Here is a 24,054-nt window from a genome sequence, read left to right on the forward strand (position 1 = left end):
GCTGGGTTGTGATTGTTTCTTTTTTTGGTAATGTTTGTCTATTTATTTATTTATTTATTTATTTATTTATTTATTTATTTAGAGAGACAGAGGGCAGGCAGGGGAGGGGCAGAGAGAGAGGGAAACAGAAAATCCCAAGCCGGCTCCGGAGGTGTCAGCACAAGAGCCCGATGCGGGCCTTGAACCCACACACCGTGCCATCCTGACCTGACCCGAAACCAAGAGTTTTTGTGGGATGATGACTGGGTCCTTCACAAAATGCTTCACCAGGGTTTCCCCTCTGGAGCGGGAGCTGTGCGTGTTATTGACGGGAAGGGGGACTTGTTGCTGGCATTCAGCTGTTACCGCTGCCCGGCGTGGCTCTTCCACAGACCGGAGTCAGAAATATGGGAACCGCCAATGCTCGCTGCCTGTCAAATGCCACTCACAATGGCTCTTCTACCCAGGGACCACTCAGCTGCCTAAGTCAATGGAGCCACACGGCAGAGCTGCGGGACGTGGCCTCCCACCGTACCGACCAAACGTCCATAGATTTTGTTGATGAAATGCATCTCGATTTGTTGTGAGATCGCTCATCAATCTCCAGAGACCTGGAATGATGGTCTTGGCTAATTTTGACCAGCATAACAGACGTCGCTCTTGGTGAACTTTTCCCCTGCTTCTCCTTACGGTACTATTCTTAAAGCCCTGTCTCTCCTTATCGGGGGTTTTGAGGCGTGCATAAGTTTTCCCATCGGCAGAGCTCTACTGTGTGAAGGGGGGGGGGGCGTCCCAGAACACCTAGATGAAAATTAAGGCACAGGCATCCCAGTGCCTTATAGGGGAGCCAGAGAATTGCCTTGAGGCAGTGAACGCCTCAGACTTGTCTGCCTTGGAAATTTGAGATCCTTGCCAAGGAATATCTAGAAGAGTTAGAATGGTAAGCACAGCTCTGATGGTGTCGATGTCTGAAATGGTGAGTCAGGGCAATAGAGAGGGCTGCGGCTTGAAGTGCGTGGGTGGAGAGGTAGGGAGGTTTGTACTTCATGCTGACCTGCGACACATTTTTCTTAGACATGCTAATAGAATTTTCTCCATAGGAGAAAACGTTAAACAACCACAACAATGAGAAAAGCCCTGCATTAAAAAAAAAAAAAAGAAAGAAAGAAAGAAAGAAAAGCATTGCATTGGGTTGGGATCTTTAGAAAATTAACTGTCAGAAGTCACTTTACTAAAAAAAAAAAAAAAAACCTGCAGAGGATGAGAAGAGTTGAGTGGTGGCTGTAATATATATAACGGAGAATAAATTATCAAATTTATTAGCTTTGGAGGAATCCTTTTCCTTGTAAATGAGGCGCTTCATTAAAAAAAATGAGTACAATGTAAAGGAAAGGAAATGCGCTCACGCTGAAATAATGTTTCTTTAGCTTTCTATCTTGCTGACAAGCATTGGATGTCTTGGTTGGAGAAAACCTTGTCAGTTCCCCCCGTTCAATGCTCGTGTCATGTCACCCCTTAATATCACAGAGTTAGAAAAGGTACCGTTATTTCGGAAGTCTGTGGCTTCTTTGCTTGGCCCGGTTTTTGTTACCCCCAAGGTACTGAAGATGTATCACACTCTAATGAAGTGTGTCCTGTGTGTGCGTCCATCCTCTGTCAGGACAGGATAGTGCATGGTGGAGAGAGAACAATATAATTCCCAGGATGTCAGAGAGAAGAACTGCAGTGAACCAACCCCCAACCGTGGAGAAGAGGGACAAAGCCGCGGATGCTGGGGTAGAAAGTGATGTTGAAAAGCACTAGCTTTGGAATCAAACAGCACTGGACCAAACTCTGGGTTAGAACTTTGTGTCGTAATGTCTTAATCTGTATAGAGGGAATTAGTACCCACCACACAGGGCTGTTTGTGAGGATTCAATTGGAAAGCGTATGTCTAATGCCTGGTGGGATCTCGTCTCCAAAATGCCCACCATCGATTCGTTCCCTCCTTGTCAACTGGGAGTTGCTTTGGGATTGCCTTTTTTTTTTTTTTTTTTTTTTAATGTTTACTTCTGAGAGAGACAGAGTGAGAGAGGGGGAGGTGCCGAGAGAGAGAGAGGGAGACACAGAATCCGAAGCAGGCTCTGGGCTCCGAGCTGGCAGCACAGAGCCCGACGCGGGGCTCGAACCCACGGACCGTGAGATCATGACCTGAGCCGAAGTTGAATGCTTAACTGACTGAGCCTCCCTGGCGCCCCACTTCTGGACTGCCTTGTGACTACTTAGCCCAGCAGAATTTGGCAGTAGTGATGCTGTGCCAATCACAGGACTCACTTTTAAGGGCACTGGAAATCCCTGCTTCCTTTCTCTTGCACACTGTCATTTGGGATCCTTCCTTTCAGAACCCAGACACCATGCAGTAAGAAGCCCAAACAGCGGTGTGCTGGAAAACGTGTAACAACCCGCTCTGCCCCAAAAGGTGCTTTGGTAGCGTTCGCCGATTTCCTTGATGTAAATACTCTCTGATGGCTGAATATAAACTGCAACATGCAATTACTGAACACGAAGTTGGTAAGAGATGTGCAACACGGAGACAGTAGGTAAAAATAAACACCGAAGGACAGATTATTGACATGTAGGAAAGTAATTGGGAAGTGATGACTTTTGAGTATCACCACTGTTTTTAATATGATTGATTTCATAAAAGTTTCTGTAGTTTAATTGTTCATAATGGCTGTGTTTAACCAGCTCACAAAACTCCTGAAAATTTAACAATTAGTTCTGACAAGTTGATACCAGCTGGATCCAGCATACCACTGAGCCTAAGCCACTGGGAGAGGCCGTGTCGGGAACAGCCTCAGGTGACCGCCAAAGGACAAAGCCCCAACTGACCAGTTCAACAGCCCCAACTGGCCAGTCCATGAGAGTGAGCCATCTTGGACTTGCAGTCACATCCAGTCTCCAGATGACTCTGGTTCCAGCTGTCATCTCATAGTACCCTCATGAGAGCCCCTAAATGAGAACCACTCAGCTGAAACTGGTCAACACACAGAACCATGAGGGATAATGATGAATTGTTTTAAGTCGTTCCATTTGGGGTGGCTTGTAATGCAGTTGCAGACAACAATACCGGCTTGTAGAAATTGCTCAATAAATAACAGATATATTACTGTTTTGATTGCGCAATTACTGTCAGATTAGTTGTAACTACTTCAAGCAAGGGGGGATCCATGTATTTAAAATTTTTTTTTTAATTTTTAATGTTTATTTATTTTTTAAAGAGAAAGAATGAGCGAGGGGAAGGCAGAGAGAGAGGGAGACACAGAATCCGAAGCAGGCTCCAAGCTCTGAGCTGACAGCTCAGAGCCCGATGCAGGGCTCGAACCCACGGTCCGTGAGATCGTGACCTGAGCCGATGTCGGACGCTCAATGGACTGAACCCCCCAGGCCCCCCGGACCGATTTATTTTACAACAAACAAGGGAGGATTCCTTCCACTGCTTTCGCTCAAGGACTTAGCATTTTTTATGCAAAGAGTGTGATGTGTCCTGCATTTGACTTAAAAACTGGATGACTCTAGGTGAAAAGCCTGTGATTACTTTCCACAGTGTAGTCAGTCTCCCATTGGCCAGTTGTTTACTTTCCTTCTGTGACAGCAGGGACTGCATGGACTGAAGTCACGCCACTGAGGCCCAAAGAATGACTCTGGGTAGGCGGCGCTGGCTATCCCACTTACAACAAAAGCCTGAAAATTTACTAAGAGCAATAGAAAAATCTGTGAATGAGCACATCGTACGTTTCCCCCCATCTCAGTCTTATTATTTTCTCAAGTTTCTTTAACAGACCAGAAGATAGATGTGACAAGGACAAAATATTAATTTAGAAGTAATTACAACCTTGTTCAAGCTCCCCCTTTCTGCCACCTCCATTGTTGGGCAGATTGTGGTCATGGTTAAGGGGGGGGGGGCAGGGTGGAAATTGAGAGAATCTCGGGTAAGATTGCTTAATTTACATTGACAAGGACAGAGAGTTGTTTGCAGAGAGAGAGGGAGAGAGGCAGAGAGAGAAAGAGAGAGAGAGAGAGAGGGTGGTGTTTTTGCTAATTTGTCTTCCCAAACAGACTTGGTTATTTGCAGCGTAACCTGGGTTAAGCGTTGTGAGTGTAATCTCTCTCCGGACTTCTCTCAAGGGATTGTATGTTTCGATTGTTTTCCATTATATTTTGGTTATTGGACTTAAATGGGAGTTTAAAGTAGCAGGGCACCACCACAAGGAGCTCAGCTTTATAGGGGTTATATTGAACGAAAATCTAATTCGTGTTGTATTTGTTTAACAAATACCGGCATTATGGTTATGACAAACAGGTCTTTGGTTTTAGAGATGCGTACTGAAGTATTTATGGGTGCAATGATATTTCTGGGATTTACTTTAAAATAATCTGGGGTTGAGGAAGGTGGGTGAGAGTGTAGAGAAACTATGATTAGCTCTTCATTGACACTTGTTGAAGCTAGGTGATTCATGAGGTACATGGGGAGTCATTATACTATTCTTTCTACTTTTGTGCGTGTTTGAAAATTTCCATAAGAAAAAGTGAAGAAAAAAGTGGGCGAATTAATATCTATTGTTCTTACCCTTTAAAAAAAATCTAAATTAAGTTGCTCTTTACTATATATTGGTCCATAGTTGCTTTTTTCCTGTGCTTGCTGGTTCTTGACAGAAAAAATATCATTGCCATCTTTGATTATGAAAACACAGACTGAGAATGTTTGCTGATATTTTAGTACAGGTGGGATCTACTTAACTCGATCCAATACTCAGAGTCTTAACTTAATTAGAATCTAATTGCGAGCTAATCTTCAGTGCCAAAAAAGGTTTCCCTGGTGTATTTTAAAAAGGATTTAATGAATAAAAACTTGACTTCTGTGCTACTTGCTGGGACTCCGTCTGTTATAGAAATTGAGGTCCAGGCCTCCTGGGTGGCTCAGTCGGTGAAGCGTCCGACTTCGGCTCAGGTCACGATCTCGCGGTCCGTGAGTTCGAGCCCCGCGTGGGGCTCTGGGCTGATGGCTCAGAGCCTGGAGCCTGTTTCCGATTCTGTGTCTCCCTCTCTCTCTGCCCCTCCCCTGTTCATGCTCTGTCTCTCTCTGTCTCAAAAATAAATAAACGTTAAAAAAGAAAGAAAGAAATTGAGGTCCAGCATTGTATTTACTGTAAATTTTGCTACCTTGGTATGTATTTCTATTTCACTGCCTTTACTTTAAAAAAAAAATGTTTGGGGCGCCTGGGTGGCGCAGTCGGTTAAGCGTCCGACTTCACCCAGGTCACGATCTCGCAGTCCGTGAGTTCGAGCCCCGCGTCAGGCTCTGGGCTGATGGCTCAGAGCCTGGAGCCTGTTTCCGATTCTGTGTCTCCCTCTCTCTCTGCCCCTCCCCCGTTCATGCTCTGTCTCTCTCTGTCCCAAAAATAAACGTTGAAAAAAAAAATTTAAAAAAAAATGTTTATTTATTTTGAGAGAGAGAGCGCATGCGCGCGCACACAAGTGCGGGAGGGGTAGAGAGAGAGAGGGAGACAGACAATCTGAAGCAGGCTCCACGCTGTCAGCACAGAGCCTGACTCAGGGCTCGAACTCATGAACTGTGAGACCATGACCTGGGCTGAAATCAAGAGCTGGACGCCACCACAGGCATCCTCACTGCCTTTACTTTTGAAAGGGAAGGAAGCAGACCGGCATTTCCCAAAACGAAGTGATGCAGGTTTTACCTTTCGATTTTCTTTCCCCAGAGAATGCAGGTGATGCTGCACAGCACATTTTAAACTTAATAAATGAATCCCCCACTCTGGATGAAGACGAGACAAAGATTATTGTTTCTAAAGTATCTGACATTTCACAATGTCATGAGATAAGTATGAATCTAACCCAGATGATACTACAAATAATCAGTGCTGTTTTGGGAAAGCAAAACAATTCAGCATCTGATCTGCATGAAGTGAGAAATGAGTAAGTACTAATATTTTGGTAAAATAAATTATTGCATGATATTCACAATATTTATAATTCATTCCTTTGTATGCAGTTATCACCAGTTTTCAAGGTCAGGAAGCTATGCATCCAAAGCCGTGTTTGTGTGATGCAAGGGGGTCATCGCACTCACGTCCCAATTGTGAAGGAATGCATGGCAAATTCTAACTCAACTTTAATCGTAGCAGCTTTTCGAATAAATAGCTACCCCAAACCAAGCCTCCAATCTATTTTCCCAGCCCCGGGGCTCCCCCAATTTCTATAAAATGCATCCACCCAGTGCTCAAGCAAAAAGCTTGAGAATAATACTAGTTACCTCCCTCTACCTTATGGCCGATCAGTAACCAAGTCTTGTAGGAGGCACCGTACGTGATGTTTTTAATCCCCCAAATATTCCTGCCGGTGCTTTTATTCAGTAATTCCTAAACAATGTAAAAGCCAGAGATTAAAACTGAAGGAAAGGTCTTACATTGAGGAAATCCTGTAAGGAGAATGGGTTTTATATTAAAGAGGTAGTAATGCTCTTCTCTACTTGTGGTTCCTTGCAGAATTCTGAGGATAATTGAGCGTGCTGGTCACAAGATGGAGTTTTTTGGGAGGACAGCAAATCTGACAGCAGCCAGCCTGGCTTTGGCCATCCTGCGGGTAGACCACACATTTGAAGGCATGGCCTTCAGCATTCGCTCCTACAACGAAGGCGCAGACCCTGAGGTGAGTACAGTTCGGGGAACTGAGAGCCAATCAGGCAAGCACTGTTCCAAGTCTTCGTTCATTTACTCCTTGGGAGGGAGAGGGGATACTTTTGTTTTTTTTAAAGGTCTTAGTCTTCAGAGGACCTTATGGAAGTACACATATCCCAGGGAAGATTCAGATAGAGCCCTTAGTAGATGAATATCTTGGTTGGAACGGTGTCCACGAGATGTGCAATGACGCCATCTTTGGCCCCATGACCCGAAATCATCTCACATGTTATTTTGTTATTAGCTACTATTTATGGAGTACTTATTATGTGTTGGGGGCACTATGCTACTGTCTGTACAGATAAGGAAACAGAGCAGTTAAGTAACTTGCCCAAGGACACACAACCTAATGGCCAAGCCGGGGTTCAAACTTATGTCTGTTTGGCTTTAAATTCTGGGCCCTTTCGGGGCACCTGGGTGGCTCAGTCGGTTAAGCATCCGACTTAGGCTCAGGTCATGATCTCGTGGTTCGTGAGTTCAAGCCCCGTGTCGGGCTCTGTGCTGACAGCTCGGAGCCTGGATCCTGCTTCGGATTCTGTGTCTCCTTTTCTCTCTGCCCCTCCCCCCACTTGCTCTCTCTCTCTCTCTCTCTCTCTCTCTCCCTCTCTCTGTCAAAAAAGAAATAAACATTAAAAAAAATTTAAAGCCTGGGCCCTTTCCACCACACCACACCACCTCAGGCCACAGGCTGCCAACCCTTGCTCAAGACAATTTGGGAGGGCACCATTTTTAAAAAAAATATATACAGGTTGAAAAATTATAAAACTTACTTATGGGGAAATACACAAATTCTAAGTATACATTCGCCGAATTCTAACAGAAGTGTGCATCTGTGTAACTCCAAACCCATATCAAGATATAGAACATTACTGTCATCCCTCAAATTCCCCTCCTGCTCCTTCCCAGTCAATCCCTGTAGCTACTACATCCACTGGCAGCCACCGTTCTGGTATTTTTCCACCATAGTTTTGCCTGTTCTGGAACTTTATATAAATGGAATCATATAATATAGCTTTTTTTTTGTTTCTATAGTTTGTCCTTTTTTATTGCTGTATAATGTTCCACTGTATGGACATACCAAACATTGTTCTCCTGTTGATGGACGTTGGGATTGTTTCCAGTTTGGGCCTATTATGAACAATAAATCCTGCATTGAACATTCATGGAAAAGTCTTTGTGTCGACATATGTTTTCATGTATCTAGAGTGAATACCTAGGAGTGATAAGTTTAAATTTGTAAGAACCTATCATGCTGGCTCCTAAGTGGATTGTGGAGTGATTGTTTCATTTTTTAAAAATTGAACGACAGTTGATATGCAGTGTCACACTAGTTTGATTTTTCAATTTTGTATTGGCCATTTGGGTATCTTCTTTGGTGACGTATCTGTTAAAATCGTTTGCCCCTTTTTAACTTGGGTTGTCTGTCTTCTTACTGAGTCGTAAGTATTTTTTGTATATTCTGGATACAAGGCATTTATCAGATACATGTCTTGAAAATGTTTTCTCTGTGGCTTGCCTATTCATTTCCTCAGTGGTGTCTTTTGATGAGGATAAGTTTTAACGTTGATGAGGTATAACTTATCAGTTGTTTTCTTTTATGAGCAACACCCTGTGACTTGTCTAAGAAATCTTTGCCTGCCATCAGGTCATGAAGATATTCTCCCATGCTTTCCTTTAAGAGATTTATGGTTGTAGCTTTAATGGTTAGCACTATAAACCCCATTGAATTAAGTTTTATGTGTGGTGTGAGAAGGTGTGGTGTAGCATATGGTTTGGAGGTCATTTTGGTCCATATAGATACCCAGTTATTCCAATGCCATTTATTGAAGACTTTTCTTTCCCCATTGGCTTGCTTTGACATCTTTGACCAAAAAAAAAAAAAAAAAAAAAAAATCGAATACTCATGCAGATGTGGGTCTATTTCTGAGCGTTCAATTCTGTTCCTTTAATTTTTTTATGGATTCTTATGCCATTATCACACTGTCTTGATTCTTGTAGTCTTGAAATCCTTCAACTTCAAGGTAGTGTGAGTCCTTCAACTTTGTTCTTTTTCAAGATAGCTTTGGTTACTCTAGGCCTTTCCTGTGTCCGTATGAATTTTCGAAGGTGCTTATCAATTTGTACCAAAAAAAAAAAAAAAAGTGTTGAGAGTGACTGAGATTGACTCGATGCTGTTGATCAATTTTGGGGAGAATTGATTTCTTAATAATATTGAGTCTTCTCATCCAAGAACATTTACTCAGGTCGATTTTAATTTCCCTCAACAATGTTTTGTGGTTTGTTTATTTATTTATTTATTATTTTAAGTTTTTATTTTCATTCCAGTTAGCTAACATACAGTGTCATATTAGGTTCAGGTGTATAATATAGTGGTTCAACACTTTCATACAGTATCTGGTGCTCATCACAAGTGCCCTCCTAGATGATAGATAGAGATAGACATAGAATGTCAACTGTTTTTATATACTTGCAGCAAATAATTAGAAAATTAAATTTAAAAAATTCCACTTGCAACAACACCAGAAAACATAAAATATTTAGGAATAAATTTATGCTTTCTAGTTTTAAGCAGAGCAGTAGCACAATGTTTTGTAGTTTTTTTGTTTTGTTTTGTTTTGTTTGTTTTTAAGTAGGCTTCATACCCAGCATGGAACCCAACATGGGGCTTGAATTCCTGACCCTGCGATCAAGACCTGAGCTGATATCAAGGGTTGGATGCTTAACCAACTGAGCCACCTAGGTGCCCCAATGTTTTGTAGTTTTAAGTGGAGTAGTTTCATATGTCTTTTGTTAGGTTTATTCCTAAATATTTTATGTCTTCTGATGCTGTTGCAAATGGAATTTTTTAAAATTTAATTTTCCAATTATTTGCTGCAAGTATACAAAAATAAAGTTGATATTCTCTGTATCCATCTATCTATCTATCTCTAGTTTTCTATCCTATGAACTTGCTAAATTCACATGTTAGTTGTAGCAGTTGTTTTAGAGATTCCTTTTTTAAAAAGTATTTGTGGGGTTTTTTTAAGTTTATTTTGAGAGAGACAGAGAGTGCAAGTGGGGGAGGGGCAGAGAGAGAGGGGGGGACAGAGGATCTGAAGTGGGCTCCGTGCTGACAGCAGACAGCCCAGTGAGGGGCTTGAACTCATGAATTGTGAGATCATGACCTGAGGCACAGTCAGATGCTTGACCATCCAAGCCACCCAGGTGCCTGCTATAGAGATGCCTTAGGACATTCTTTGTAATGTCATCTGGCAATAGAAACAATTTAATGTTTTCCTTATTGATTTTTATTCCTTTTATTCCTTTCTTTTGATTTTAGTGCTTCCAATAAAATGTTGGATTGAAATGGTTAAATTGACATCCTTGTCTTGTTCCTGATATCAGAAGAAATGTGTTCACTGTTTTACCATTACTCTGATGTTAGCCATGTTTTTGTTTTGTTTTGTTTTTAGATCCCCTTTATTTGATTGAGGAAATTACCTTCTGTTCCTAGATTGCTGAAAAATTTTATTGTGAATGGCTGTTGAATTTTGTCAAATGTTTTTTTCTGTACCTCTTGAAATAATTGTTTGGCTTTTCTCCTTTATTCTTCTAATATGGTGGATTACATTGATTTTAGGATGTTAAACCAATCTCGTATTCCTGGAAGAAAAGCTACTGGTCACAATGTATTATCATTTTTTTATATACAGCTGTTTTCAACTTACTTATATTTTAAGTATTTTTGTATTTATGTTCATGAAGGATGTTGGTCTGGGATTTTTTCTCATTTTTAAAATAATATTTTATTTCTAATTATTTTTTTATCTTCTAATTTTTAATTCTATTTTTATTTAGTTAGATTAGGGTTGTGCCAACTTTCTAACAGTGAGTTGGGAAATAGTCCCTGTTCTACTTCTGGAAAATATTTGTAACATTGGTGTTATTGCTTCATCAAATGCTTGATAGGGTTCACTAGGGAACTCTCTGGATCTGGAATTTCTGTGTGGGAAGTATTTTGATAGCAAACCCAATGAATTTAATGGATATAGAGCCATTTATATGTTTTGATTCATCTTGTGTGTTTTGGTTAGTTATATATTTCTAAGAATTTATTTCATCTAACTCATGAAGCTTGTTGACAATAGTTGTTCATAGTATTTCCTATTTCTTTTTTTAATGTTTATTCATTTTGAGAAAGAGAAAGACAGAGAGAGAGAGAGAGAGAGAGAGAGGAGAGAGAGAGAGAGAGCACGTGCACGAGCAGAAGAGGGACACAGAGAGAGGAGAGATAGAATCCCAAGCAGGCTTTGCACTGTCAGTGCAGAGCCCATTGCAGGGCTGGAGCTCACAAACTGTGAGTTGAGCTGAACTCACGAACTCATAACCTGAGCTGAAGTCAAGAGTTGGATGCTTAATGGACTGAGCCACCCAGGTTCCCTTTTCCTATTTCTTAATGTCTATAGAATTTATAGGGATGGTTAGCAAAGTTTTTCTGTAAAAGGCAGTAAATATTTTAGGCTTTGTAAGTCACAGGTGGTCTCTGATAAAATTTTTATTTTCTTTCTCTCTTTTTCTTCCTCCCTTCCTCCCTTCCTCTCTCTCTCTCTCTCCCCCCCCCCTTTCCTTTCCTTTCCTTTCCTTCCTCACATTCTTTTAAAAATGAAACGTAAAAGCCATTCTTAGCTTGAGATATATGAAAACAAGCCATAGGTAAGATTGACCTGCTGACCAATTTGTCAATCTCTTGTCTATAGTAATAATCCCTCTTTAATTCTTGATAGTGTTGATTTCTTTTCTTGTTCTTTTTTTCTTGGACAGTATAGCCAGAGATTTTTCAATTTTGTTGATCCTTTTTAAGAACCAACTTTTGGCTTTGTTAATTTTCTTTATTGAGTGTTTTTTATTTTGTTACTATCTGCTCTTATCTTTAGTATTTCCTTTCACGTACTTAATTTTGTGTTTATTTTGCTCTCCTTTATCTGGTTTCTTAAGGTGGATCCATAGGCCATTGATTTTAGGTACTTCTTTTCTAGTAAATCATAAAAAGCTATAAATATCTCCCTAAGCACTGTTTAGCTGCAGTCTGCACATTTTGATATGTTGTATTTTCACGAGCAGTCAGTTCAAAATATTTCCTGCTTTCTTCTTTGATGCGTGGATTATTCAGGAATGCATTCTTTAAGTCCCAAATATTTGGGGAACACCCAACACATATTGTTGTTTTAGATTTCTTGTTTATTTCGTATGGGTCACAGAGTGTACTTGGGATCATTTCAATCCATTTAAATGTGTTGGGGCTTGTTTCACACACTTGAAACACTTGGTGTGTTCTACTTGTTGCATTTGTTGTACTTTAAATATCAGACCTCAAGGTGGTCGATAATGTTGTTTAGGTCATCTGTGTCTTTACTGATTTTTTTACTAGCTGTTTCCTAATTTAGAGGGGTGTTAAAATCTCTGACTCTGTGAAATTCTCTCTTTCTCCCTTTAGCTGTGTCAAATGTTGCCTTACTTATTTTGGGGCTCTGTTATAATATGACATAAATATAATATCCATTTGTGTTGTTGTGTCTTCCCCATAATAACTCTATTCTTACTTGTTTCTGGTAATGTTCTTTGTCTTATGGTCTATTTTATCTGATTTTAATATGGTCATTGCAGTTTTTTCATGCTTACTATTCCATATACATTTGTTTTTACTTCATATTCAAAGTGCACTTCAAAAAAAAAAAAGTGCGCTTCTTGTTGATAGCATACAGCTTGTGTTTCACGTTTTTTATCCATCCTGAAAATATCTGCCTTTTAATTGGAGTGTGTAGTCCTTTAACATTTAATGTAATGTTTGATCTGGTTGGATCTAGGATTACCATTTTATTCTATTTTCTATCTGTCCCTTTGGTTTTTGATACTCTTTTCCTGATGCTTTTTGGTTAATTTTTTTAATATGTATTACAACTGAATTTTCATTTTTTACTGACTTTTTAGTTACATCTGTTTGCATTATTTTCGTGATGGTTGCTCTAGAAATTACAATATGCATCCTTATATTTTGCAATATACTTAGAGGAGATATTGTACTACTTCATGTAAAACACTTTGACCATCCATATCCATTTTCACCTCTGTCTTTTATGTTATAATTCTCATATATATTATATCTAAGTAGATCAGAAACTCCACAAGACAGTGTTATAATTATTGCTTTAAAGAGTCTTATGCAATCGAGAGAAAAAATAGTCTTTTATATTTATGTATATATTTATAATTTTCAGTGCTCTTCATTCTTACCTGAAGGCCAGAGTTCCATTTGGTAACATTTCCCCTTCAACTTAAGGAAATTTATTTAGTATTTCTTGTAGTACAGGTCTGATGGTGATGAATTTTCTTGGTTTCAGTTTATCTGAAAATGACTCTATTTTGCCTTTATTCTTGAAGGATATTTTTGTTTACCATAGAATTCTGAATTCCCTTGGCAGCATTTTCCCCCTAGCATTTTGAACATAGTCTACTCTCTTCTGGGTTCCACATTTTCTGATCAGAAGTCAGTAATCATTTGAATTTTTGTTTCTCTGTATCTGATGTATAAAAGGTCATTTTTCGCTGGTTGCTTTCAATATTTTCTTTGTTTTTTCACAGTTTGGTATTATGTGTGTAAGTGTGTTTTTCCTTGCATTTAGGTTTTCTGAGGTTTTCTGAAAACCTGCTTGAGGTTTTCTGAGATTCTTGAATCTGTAAACTTATGTCTTGAATCTGTAAATTTATCAAATTTGGGGAAATTTCCATCATTATCTCTTTAAATATTACCTCTTCACTGTTCTCTCTCTCCTCTCCTTTTGGGACTCCAATTACATGTATGTAAGATTTTTGGATGTCACCCCACAGGTCCCTGAGGTTAAGTTCATGTTTTTAATCATTTTACTATCTATTTTTCTGATAGTATAACTTCTGATTTCTCTTCAAGTCCAGTGATCTCTATCATCTTTATGTTACTCTTAAACCCATCCAGTGCAATTAAAACATTTTTGCTATTGTATTTTTGGTTCTAGAGTTTCCATTTTGTCCCTTCTTTTGCTTGTTTCTCTGCTTTTATTTCTTCTTTTTGCATTAATTGCAAGTATATTTTCTTTTAAATACCTGAGCATAGTTACATGAGGTGCTTAAGAATCCTTGTCTCCTGACTCCAACATCTGGGTCATCTCCAGTTTGATCTCCGTTGATTGTCTTTTCACTTGAAAATGGGTGATATTTGGGGGCACCTGGGTGGCTCAGTCATTAGGGCATCTGGCACTTGATAGCAGCTCAGGTCTTGATCTCAGGGCCCTGAGTTCAAACCCCATGTTGGGCTCACACCCAGTGTGGAACCTACCTTAAAAAGAAAAAGAGAAAGTGGGTCACATTCATTCTTCCTTCACACGTGGGGTAATTGTGAATTATGTCCTGGGTACTGCGAATGTTATATAATGGAGTTTCTGGGTTCTAGTATATTCTTCAGAAAACTATTGACTTTTTTTTTATACCAGGCAAATAACTCAGTTGGAATTGAACTGTGGATTCCATCTTTGGGATGGCAGCATAAATCTCAGTTAAGTTCCTTTATTCTTCGTTGGAGTCCGTCCTGTACATTAGTGGTTCAGAGGCCAGGCAGAGTTTATACTCGGGATTTTGGCTCTTCTTCTCTAGCTTTCTCCTTTCCGTGATTCACCCCGGTCCCCGCCCCGACCTTCCAGTGACAGACTGTGGTTACCCTGGGCTTTGTTTTATGATTCTTCATGCCGCCAAGACTGCGAGTTTGCTATCAGAATTTTGAGTGGTGTTCACAGCATTAGTTTCACCTTGCCATCAGGTTAAGAGCTGTAAAAACAGGTAACTAACTCACTTTGTAATGTTACCTTTTTCCACGTGTCTACTCTTGTCCAGAATCTGCCTGCTTTTGTTCATTTTCCAGTGCTTTCGAGTCGTGGTATTTTGTATAGTTATGTGCAGGGGGATCGAGTCCATTCCGAGCTACTCCGCTACGCCGGAGGCAGATGTTGACTTCCCGTTGTATCTGGGCTACATACGGGGCTTTCTATTATAGACTTTGGTGGAGAAACAAATCAACCAACCTCAATCACATTCTGGGTACCAAACTGCTTACACATTGAAGCTAAATCATAACTTCTCCATGGTACTTCATTGCCCTAGCAGAGTTCATTTGTGCGGGAGAAGAACCGTATGGCTTTGGGGTTCACAAATAATTTTTAGAAATATTATAAACTCTCATCTCCCCATGATACAGCTAGCTAGATAATAGTTCCTTGACGGGCAGCATGGATAATGGGGAAAATGTAGGCCCAAATGACAAATATCTTCATTCAATTACATCCCAGCTGTGTGACCCTAGACAAGTAATTTAATCTCCCTGAGCCTCTTGATATCATAATACAACATATATTTCAGAGCTGATAAAGGTATTAAATGAGCAAATTCATGTAAAGGTGCCCATATACCCTGTTTTGCCTGGGATTGTCCAGGTTTACCAATTGTGGTCCCAGTTGATTGGTTCTTTTCACTCTCAAAAATGTTCTAGTACTTATAAAATACTATTACCAAATCAAATCAGCAAATTCTTCTAGTAGTGAGCCCCTAGAAGAATTCCTAAGGCCTAATGCCTCACTTCCCTGCCTTGCTTTTTAACAAAAGCATCGCCCAGTGACATTTGGGGCAAGTGCCTAATGCTCCTATTGTGTTGGTTTTTTGTTCTGGGTTGTTTTTTTTTTTTTTCCCCTCTCAGAAATGTATGGGCAAAGAGGGCCTGCTTTCAAAGACTTCCTGATTCTCAGCAATCAATCAGGCAAATCACCTGATTCATCATTCCCCTTTCCACGTCTGTGCATACCCAGGTGGAAGTAGACCAGAAGGAGAGAAAGTCAGACATAAGTTGGGAAAGAAAAAAGTCGTGTGTGTGTGTGTGTGTGTCTATGTCTGTGTGCACCCTGGTCATGTCTTTCCCTGTGATCTGAGAGAGAGAGAGAGAGAGAGAGAGAGAGCGAGCTTGTATGTGTGCTTGTGTCCATGCATAAAAGGATAGCTTGTCAGCCTCACAGCGGGATCCTCCAGGGTGGTGGCTGTGGCTGGGGTGGGAGGTCAGGAGGGCTTCAGGTTCATGAGTGATGATTCCAGTTTGTATTTCTGGCTTGTCTTGGCAGATTTATCTGGGTGAAGTCCCTCTGGGAAGGATTTTGGCTTCCGTATATTTGCCTAAATCACTGAGGGAGAGAATTCCTCTTAGCAGCTTACACACCATCTTGTTTAATTTTTTTGGCCAAACTTCACTCTTTAAGGTAGGTTCTTGCCTCTGGTAACTGTCACGAGGTGACATACGGTGACTCATTGTAATTATGAACTCTTGCTATTTTCATGATGTTCTGTTTATTTTAGAATACGCTCTCTGATTTATTCTGTGAGTCTCCTGGCACAAACCCTGGCCCTCAGAATGAGTCAACATCTTCTTTAATGATGTTCCACAGTGTTTAATTTTCACAGCCTCTCAGTGTTGGAAGGAACCTTAAGGATTATCTGGTGACCAAACAGAGGCCTCAAGATGTTTTCAAACCAGAAAAGAACAGCAAGTTCTCCTGCTGCAATGCTGCTTCAGCTGGCCTGTGCTTTCCCCCCGAATCTGCCCTGGCTCCTCGAAGCCTCACATGCCCACTCTTGGGGGCCAATTTATTCGCAGCTGAGTGGTGTCCAGCAAGACCCTTGCCTTCAAGCACTTTTTGCCCCTTCCTACCCCCTCCACAGAACCTTTTCTGAGGGCTCCTGTCCCACCGGTCATTAAAGAAAGAGGCAGTACGATGTGGTAGTCATGAGCACAGATTCTGGGGCCAGACCGGCAGAATTTAAAGTCAGCTCTGCGTTGCTATTATTATTGGCCTGTTTGGGGGGCTCAGTCTAACAACAGGTTCATTTGTTTGGCCCACTCTGCCCCATCTAGCTGTTGGGAAGACAGCACCCAGAGCTGGCATGAAATAGTTGATGATCACTATTAACTGTTAACATTCACACTTTATTATCTCATTTGCTTATGAGAAACCTTGACCCAAAGAGTGCTGTGGTCTGAATGCTGTGTCCCCCAGAATTCATGCGTTAACACCCTAACCCCCAAGATGATGGTATTAGGAGGTGGAGCCTTTGGGAGGGGATGAGGTCCTGAGGGTGCAGCCGTCATAATGGGATCAGTTATCTTATGCAAGAGGCTCCAGAGAGCTTGCTTGACTCTTCCATCATGTGAGGACCCAGCAAGAAGACGCCATCTAGCAACCAGAAAGCAAGCCTTCACCAGAACTTGACCATGTAGGCACCCTGATCTTGGACTTCCAATGTCGACAGCTGTGACAAATAAGTTTCTGTTGTTGATAAGCCACTCAATCTGATATTTTGTTCTAACAGCTTGGATGGACTAAAACAAAGAGGCTGAGTGATTTTGCTCAAGGTCACACGGCTAGGAAGTGGCATAACTAGTAATCCAATCCAGGCTGTCTGACTCCAAAGTTCAAGTATTTAAGAGATCCATACATTAACAGTCAAGTATGTTTTCATTTCCTAGAGAGGCTATCCAAAGGAATGAATTTATAATGGTCAAATATTCACAGAGTCATTGCAGGGAGATTGTACTGGGCCAGCTTAAATATACCACATACCCATACCACATACCAACTCAAATATAATACATCGTCTCCAGCTACATCTGTAGGGTGTTCTGTTCTCTTGGAATTCTCTAGTGGCTCCCATTTCTTTCTATCTAAATCCTATTTGTTCTTGTGGATTTAGCTCAAATCCCACGCAGAAAGCCTGCCTGGAGTTCATGAGCCCCTGCTTTCCTCCTCACCCCCTGCTTGCATTCTTGTCTTACACTTCCATCTAGTTTCTGGTCTGGTTTCCCGAAGTAGATTGTCGCATATGTCATGGGTCAGACATGTTTTATTTTCGTGGATCCTAGCACAGGGCTAGGTACCCAACATGTTTTCAGTAGATACATATTTATTAAGGCTTGTCTTTAAAAAACAAGGAAAAAAACTGGTTAGGTCTGAGACAAGAGAGCTAATGAACAAAGACTTTAATAAAAATTAAGAATGTGGCTCACAGCACTCTGACCCTTTTGGTAAGCTTGAAATTTCCCCGTATCATCTGACATGCCATTATTTTTGTCTTAATTTCTCTCCTTTCTGTAGAGGGCTGTGTTTGTCTCATAGAACAGAAGATAAATTTATGTTGCATAGATTCCACCCCTAATCAGTAATTTTTATTCACTGACACCTTCCATTGAAGGGGATTAAAGATCTTTGCCAAAATTAGCCTACAGACGTCATGGTGCCATCACTTTCAGAACTGGAAGGGCCCTTGTGACTCACAGTGGCCCATCTCCTTTTACCAATGAGGGTATTGAGGGGAAGGGACCTGCTAGAGATGACACAGTGTATTCATTTGGTCACACAATTATTATTCAGTCAGCAAATATTTATCAAATTCCTACTGTGTGTCTTGTGTGGTGCTGGATGCTGGGGATACAACAGCAAGCAAGAGAGACCTGGTGCCTGCCCTCATAGAGCTTACAGTCCGATGGGAGAACAGAAGCCTAAAGATTATAACTTTGAAGGGGATGACCTGAGCCAGGGGCCTGTGCCCCTGATTGTTGGGGGGGCTACTTAGAAGCCCCCGGGTCCCGAGCCTCACGGCCTTGCTTTGATGCAGCTTCCTCTAACATCTTTTGATCAAAATCTTAACTGCCATTACACCCTATTACTTTAAAAATTGTTGCTAAGGTAGGGGCACTTGTACCCCAATGTTTAGAGCAGCACTCTCAACAATAGCCAAATTGTGGAAAGAGCCTAAATGTCCATCAACTGATGAGTGGATAAAGAAATTGTGGTTTATATACACGATGGAGTACTTAACGTGGCAATGAGAAAGAACGAAATCTGGCCCTTTGTAGCAACGTGCATGGAACTGGAGAGTGTGATGCTAAGTGAAATAAGCCATACAGAGAAAGACAGATACCATATGTTTTCACTCTTATGTGGATCCTGAGAAACTTAACAGGAACCCATGGGGGAGGGGAAGGAGAAAAAAAAAAAGAGGTTAGAGTGGGAGAGAGCCAAAGCATAAGAGATTGTTAAAAACTGAGAACAAACTGAGGGTTGATGGGGGGTGGGAGGGAGGGGAGGGTGGGTGATGGGTATTGAGGAGGGCACCTGTTGGGAGGAGCACTGGGTGTTGTATGGAAACCAATTTGACAATCAATTTCATATATTAAAAAAAAATTGTTGCTAAGACACCCCTCTTGGAAAACACGCACCTCCTCCTCCACTAGTGGCAGTTCTCTAGGAGAAGGACGGAGCATTAGGCAAGTACAATATGGCACAGGGGCTCTGGGAGCATAGAAGAGAACACCTACCCTTGTCCGGGAGATCAGGAAAGGCCTACAGAGGTGTTGGCTGAAACCCGGGGTTGAGTAGAAGCTAGGAGATGAAAGGGGGCAGGGAGAAGGATGGAGGAGTGCTTTGGGCAGAGGGAACAACTTCTCTAAAAGGTTCAGAAGTGGCTTCAGGGCTCAGAAATGTGGCATCTTCCGAAAGTGCCCCAAGTGTCAGGATTCAGAGAGTTATCAAAGTCGGGAATAGTTTCACTTTGTTCCTAGTGCGGTACTGAGTTGTAGGTAACAACAAAATATTAACAAAGCCAATGCTTTTTTTTTTTTTTAATAGATATTTGGGTATGTGGCTGGGATTAGTGAATTGTTTTAGCTGGGTAAAATTGAGACCTTATGTGAAGACAGGAGGTGAGCTAAATGACCTCTAAAAATTTCTTCTCAGGGGCACCCGGCCGGCTCAGTCATTAGAGCACGCGACTCTGGGCCTTGGGGTCGTGAGTTTGAGCCCAATGTTGGGGGCAGAGTTTACTCTGAAAATAAATAAAATCTTTAAAAAATTAAAAAATAAATAAAAAATAAAGATTTCTTCTCAGCTTGTGAATTTCTTTTCTATATTTCTGTACCTAGCGCCATGCATTAATAATTCTGAGTCGATTAACGGGCAAGAAATTGGAAATTTAGGACCTGAACCCCTCTTCCTTATATGTTTCATCTACAGACCAAAAATGTCACTAAAGCATTAACTACCTTTGTGGTGAGTGCCAGCGTTTCACATACATCAATTCAAAACTTGGCTGACCCAGTGGTTATTTCTCTGCAGCATGTTGGAGGAAACCAGGTAACATACCCATTTTCACCTCGGAATAGAAAGGCCTCAGAACCCCTCGTGAATTTCTTGTTAAACATAATTGGCTACTTAACATATGTGATTCTAAGACTCCATGAAGATCGTCCCATTCCAGGTAGTAGAGATGTGTTGTAATGGAGGCCTTCTAGAAATAATGCCATAGCTTCAGGGGATAACTAAGTAATGGTGGGCTCCTAGCACTATGACAGATCGGCAGAGAGGACTGACTAGGGCGGGTGGGTCTTTCAGTTGTCCCATCACACTAAATGATATTTAATTCCATTTGTTTTTGAGTGAGGCAAGCAATTTAAAATAATTGGACATTTTTATCCTTTTGAATTGCCATGGAGAGCATCAAAATATGTATTAATTATCACCAAAGGATTAAAGCCATAGTCATATGGCATAACATACGGTATATATTACTAAATGATCAAATTTAGCTGTAGTATAAGAATGAACTACTATTCCATTCTTTGATGTTAATGTATGTCCAGTGTGAAGTCTTAATAGTTTCCTTTATTCCCAATCTAGAAGACCATATGGCACAGCATATTTTTCACAGGTCTTAATTCTAGAGGGGAAGAAGGAAGAGTGGGAGAGGGAAGTAATAAAAAACAGATACCAAATGGAACATGTTAGATGGGTAAGAGCTCTCAATTCCAGCAGGGGCCCCAGCTCTCCAGGCATCCACCAATAACCAATTTCTCATTGTCTCCAGCTCCCTGGACATTCTAGGAGCTGGTGAGGCCCCAGCAATGCCCGCTGGGTCTAATAACCATGCAGCTCAACTTGGTATCCATAAGGCTTGATCTCAGCTGTGAGCTCCAAATTCCAAAGTCCCATCAGGAACACCTACCCCACATCAAACCTGCACTGACCATCCAGAGGCTCCTTCTGGGTCTTGCACCAGGAGAGTGTGACAAATTCCTGTGTTACTATATATGTATATGTGTATATATATATATATATATATATATATATATATATGTGTGTATGTATATTGTGTGTGTGTGTGTACATGTTTAGTTTTACTGTAACAAAGCCACTTGTACACTTTTAACAAATTGAGCATCATCTGAGCATCATCGTTCCTTTCCAGTGAAACAAAAAGAAAATTTAAACATAAATAGAAACAAAATTACAATAACGCATGTCAATTCCAAATATGATCCTACAGGTTCTGCTGATTCTCCCATTGAGTGGCTGGGCTCAAGTCATTATTAGGAGAGAATGTCATTTTATCAAAGTGTCATCTTCAACTGCAAGGATGTCCGTTAAACATCACAACTAAACGTGCCAGAGGAGAAGCTATGTTGTCAGAATGCCCACTTACCCCACCCAAACATCTCAAACCCAACCCTTGGCTGACCTTCTATTTAAAAAAAAAAATTTCTTGATTTTGAGAGATAGAGCATGAGCAGGGAAGGGGAAGAGAGAGAGAGGGAGAGAGAGAATCCCAAGCAGGCGCTGCGCTGTCAGTGCAGAGCCCAACACAGGGCTCGATCTCACGAACCATGAGATCACAACCTCAGCCGAAATCAAGAGTCGGACACTTAACTGACTGAGCCAGGCAGGCGCCCCTGCTGACCTTCTATAACCCCATTTTTTAAAGGTTTTTTGTTTGTTTTAAACAAGAGAAAGTGGACAGGTACACGTGGGTAGTGCTAACTGTTCATATTCCCATAGGAACACTGTAATCTCTGAGCCCAATATACAGAGAAAGTAGGGAAAAAGCTAGAATTATATGTCCTCCTACACAGGGGCTAGCACCCTCCAGACTCCAGCGGAACTAGGGGGGCAGAAAGTTTTTCTGTTTTCCCACAGAGCACAGTGGTGTTGACTCCATCAAGTTTTGTTGAGACAGGAAGGGATAAAAGTTCATTTGGAACAGAAAGGGCTAGAGATTATTTTCCCACTGTATGATGCTCAGGTATTTCCCCCCCCCCCCACAATAAGTTGAGAACCATGATATAAAAGGGGAGAAGAGAGGCTTCAAAAAACAGGGTGAATGAGCACAAGAGGAGGGGGAAAAGAAAGAGACCTACTTGCTCTCAGGGACGAGGAAATTTCAAAAGAAAGGTTGGAATCCATGTGTGTTCCATTAGTCAGCTTTTCCTTCCTCCTCCTCCTCTCCTTCCTCCCCCTCATTGTTCACGTTCATCTTCCTCACCTTCATCGTCACCCCCTTCATCAATATCTTCCAATCCTCCTTCATTTTCATCATCATCATCTTCTTCCTCCCCTCCTCCTCCTTCATCATCCGTTTTGGGAACGAAATAGCGCTGTCACAGATTTGGCCAAATACTGTCTTTGGTGACCCCTCCAAACTCATCTGCATCAGAATGGTCAGTAAAGCAGGTGAAGAAGCTCTCTGATGCCTCACGCTGTCTCTTCCTACTGGCTCTATCCTGTGTTTGACTGGAACATTTCATCAGATCCCCTCTGGATTTCCACTTGATTTCAGTGCACTTGGAAGAGGGAATGCCATTCTTGTCCTGATGAAATTCTGTGGAAAGAACTTTATTTTTGAAGTAAGGGTTTCCATCACAGTAAAAATCTATTCTGTAACCTGATTGAATATCTTCAAATTCTGTCACTTCAACTCGTCAGATAACGCAGCCCCCTTTCCGGGGCACCTGGGTGGCTCAGTTAAGCGTCCAACTCTTGATCTCAGCTTCAGGTCTTGATCTCCAGGTTGTGAGTTGAAGCCCCATGCTGGGTGTGAAGCCTACTGAAAAACATTAAAAGAAAAATAATGCAGGGTCTCTTCACCCTCCTCCCCAGGCAGTGCAGACACTGTGGATGGTTGACAAATGCTGTTACCCCCAAATCTGGGATTTTGGCGATCAATTCCAACCTTTTCTGAAAAAATGGTTGGCAGAATTTGTTATATTCCTGTTGTACTTTCAAAATGTCCTCACTGGCTCATGCATAAGTCTGTCTATTTCATTTTGTACTTCATCAATATGTTCAGCTCCTTCTTGCTGCTCTTTTTTCCCCCCCTCGGCAAGTGTTGACAAGTTGACGCCTCCTTCAGCTCAGGGGCAGGAGACAGTCTCTTTTTCTTCCTGTGAGGCGGGAGGGAAGACTGGCTTTGAGAGCCATGCTGTGAGGAAGGTCCATGAAATAAGGGCAGATGCACATCTGCAAGAAGCTCTGATTACTCCTCTTTACCAAATATTTTAAAGGGCACACACCAGACCATCGTTCGGTAACATGCCATTTTCTCACTTGTAAACCCCAAGTCACCCGGGGTTAGTCTTAAAACCAACTAGCGAATGATTTAAGTATGTGTGTCTCTACTGTTTGAAAAAAACATGAAGAAGAAACATGTTTCTCGTGTGTAGTTGTCATCGTGTGGAAAGTATCACAAGGAAAGATGTTTACCTCCGATTTGTCTTTTTTTTTTTTTTTTTTTCTAGAATTACGATCAAGTTCACTGTGCGTTTTGGGACTTTGGGAGTAACGGTAAGTATTTTTCTTAGCAAGCTTTGTCTTCGGCTCTCAGTGAGACTTTGCCCCTGACCATTTTTCTAGTTGGCCGTTGGATGACTTGGAACCATGCTGTCTTACCAGACCCTACAGAGAACTCTGACGGACCAAGATACGAATATCAGTTTTACACCTAGTTAGGGCATGGCAGGTTAAAAAAAGAAGCCCTTTCTTCTTGATAAGAGACTTATTTGGGGGATTAGAAAAAAATCATATAGCTCGGGAATAAGGAAAATTGAAAGACCAGGTGCAGAGTGGCTTTGAGCTGTTTGAAGCAAGTTGAGAAACGAACACCTGGCTTTTCATCTGTGTTTTCCCATGGAGATTTGCAACATCTACTATCTTCTTTATTCCCCTCATCTCTTCTAGACTGACTGTGTGACCTTGGGTAGTCCATTGACTCTCTTGGGGCCCCAATCTTTTTATCTTTTCATTGAGGGGGTAAGGCTTCCTGGGGGGTCTCAAATGGCCCTTCCTGTTTGGCTAGGTATGAGTCATTGGGGACAGTAAGAGAAGGAATTGGGCTTGGGGATTGCTAAAGGGGCTCTTCCTAGGCTTGCCTTCTCCCTTGGAATCTCCAGGGATATTGCCAAATCTCAAAG

At 41.3% G+C, this 24,054-nt stretch overlaps 1 protein-coding gene and 1 pseudogene across 1 annotated transcript in view; one reads left to right on the forward strand and one right to left on the reverse strand.

The window, feature by feature from the left end:
• The window catches only part of LOC123594973 (adhesion G-protein coupled receptor G4-like), a 63,735-nt gene that overhangs the window by 13,895 nt on the left and 25,786 nt on the right, over nt 1-24,054 (forward strand). The window contains exons 6-10 of the mRNA XM_045472043.1: nt 5,739-5,955; nt 6,525-6,687; nt 15,887-16,021; nt 19,829-19,948; nt 23,383-23,428. Coding sequence (XP_045327999.1) covers nt 5,739-5,955; nt 6,525-6,687; nt 15,887-16,021; nt 19,829-19,948; nt 23,383-23,428 — 681 coding nt within the window. The remainder of the gene's footprint in view (nt 1-5,738; nt 5,956-6,524; nt 6,688-15,886; nt 16,022-19,828; nt 19,949-23,382; nt 23,429-24,054) is intronic.
• Nucleotides 22,062-23,165, reverse strand: LOC123595184 (annotated as a pseudogene).

This window comes from Leopardus geoffroyi, chromosome X (genome assembly GCF_018350155.1).
Source record: "Leopardus geoffroyi isolate Oge1 chromosome X, O.geoffroyi_Oge1_pat1.0, whole genome shotgun sequence".
NCBI classification, from domain to species: domain Eukaryota; kingdom Metazoa; phylum Chordata; class Mammalia; order Carnivora; family Felidae; genus Leopardus; species Leopardus geoffroyi.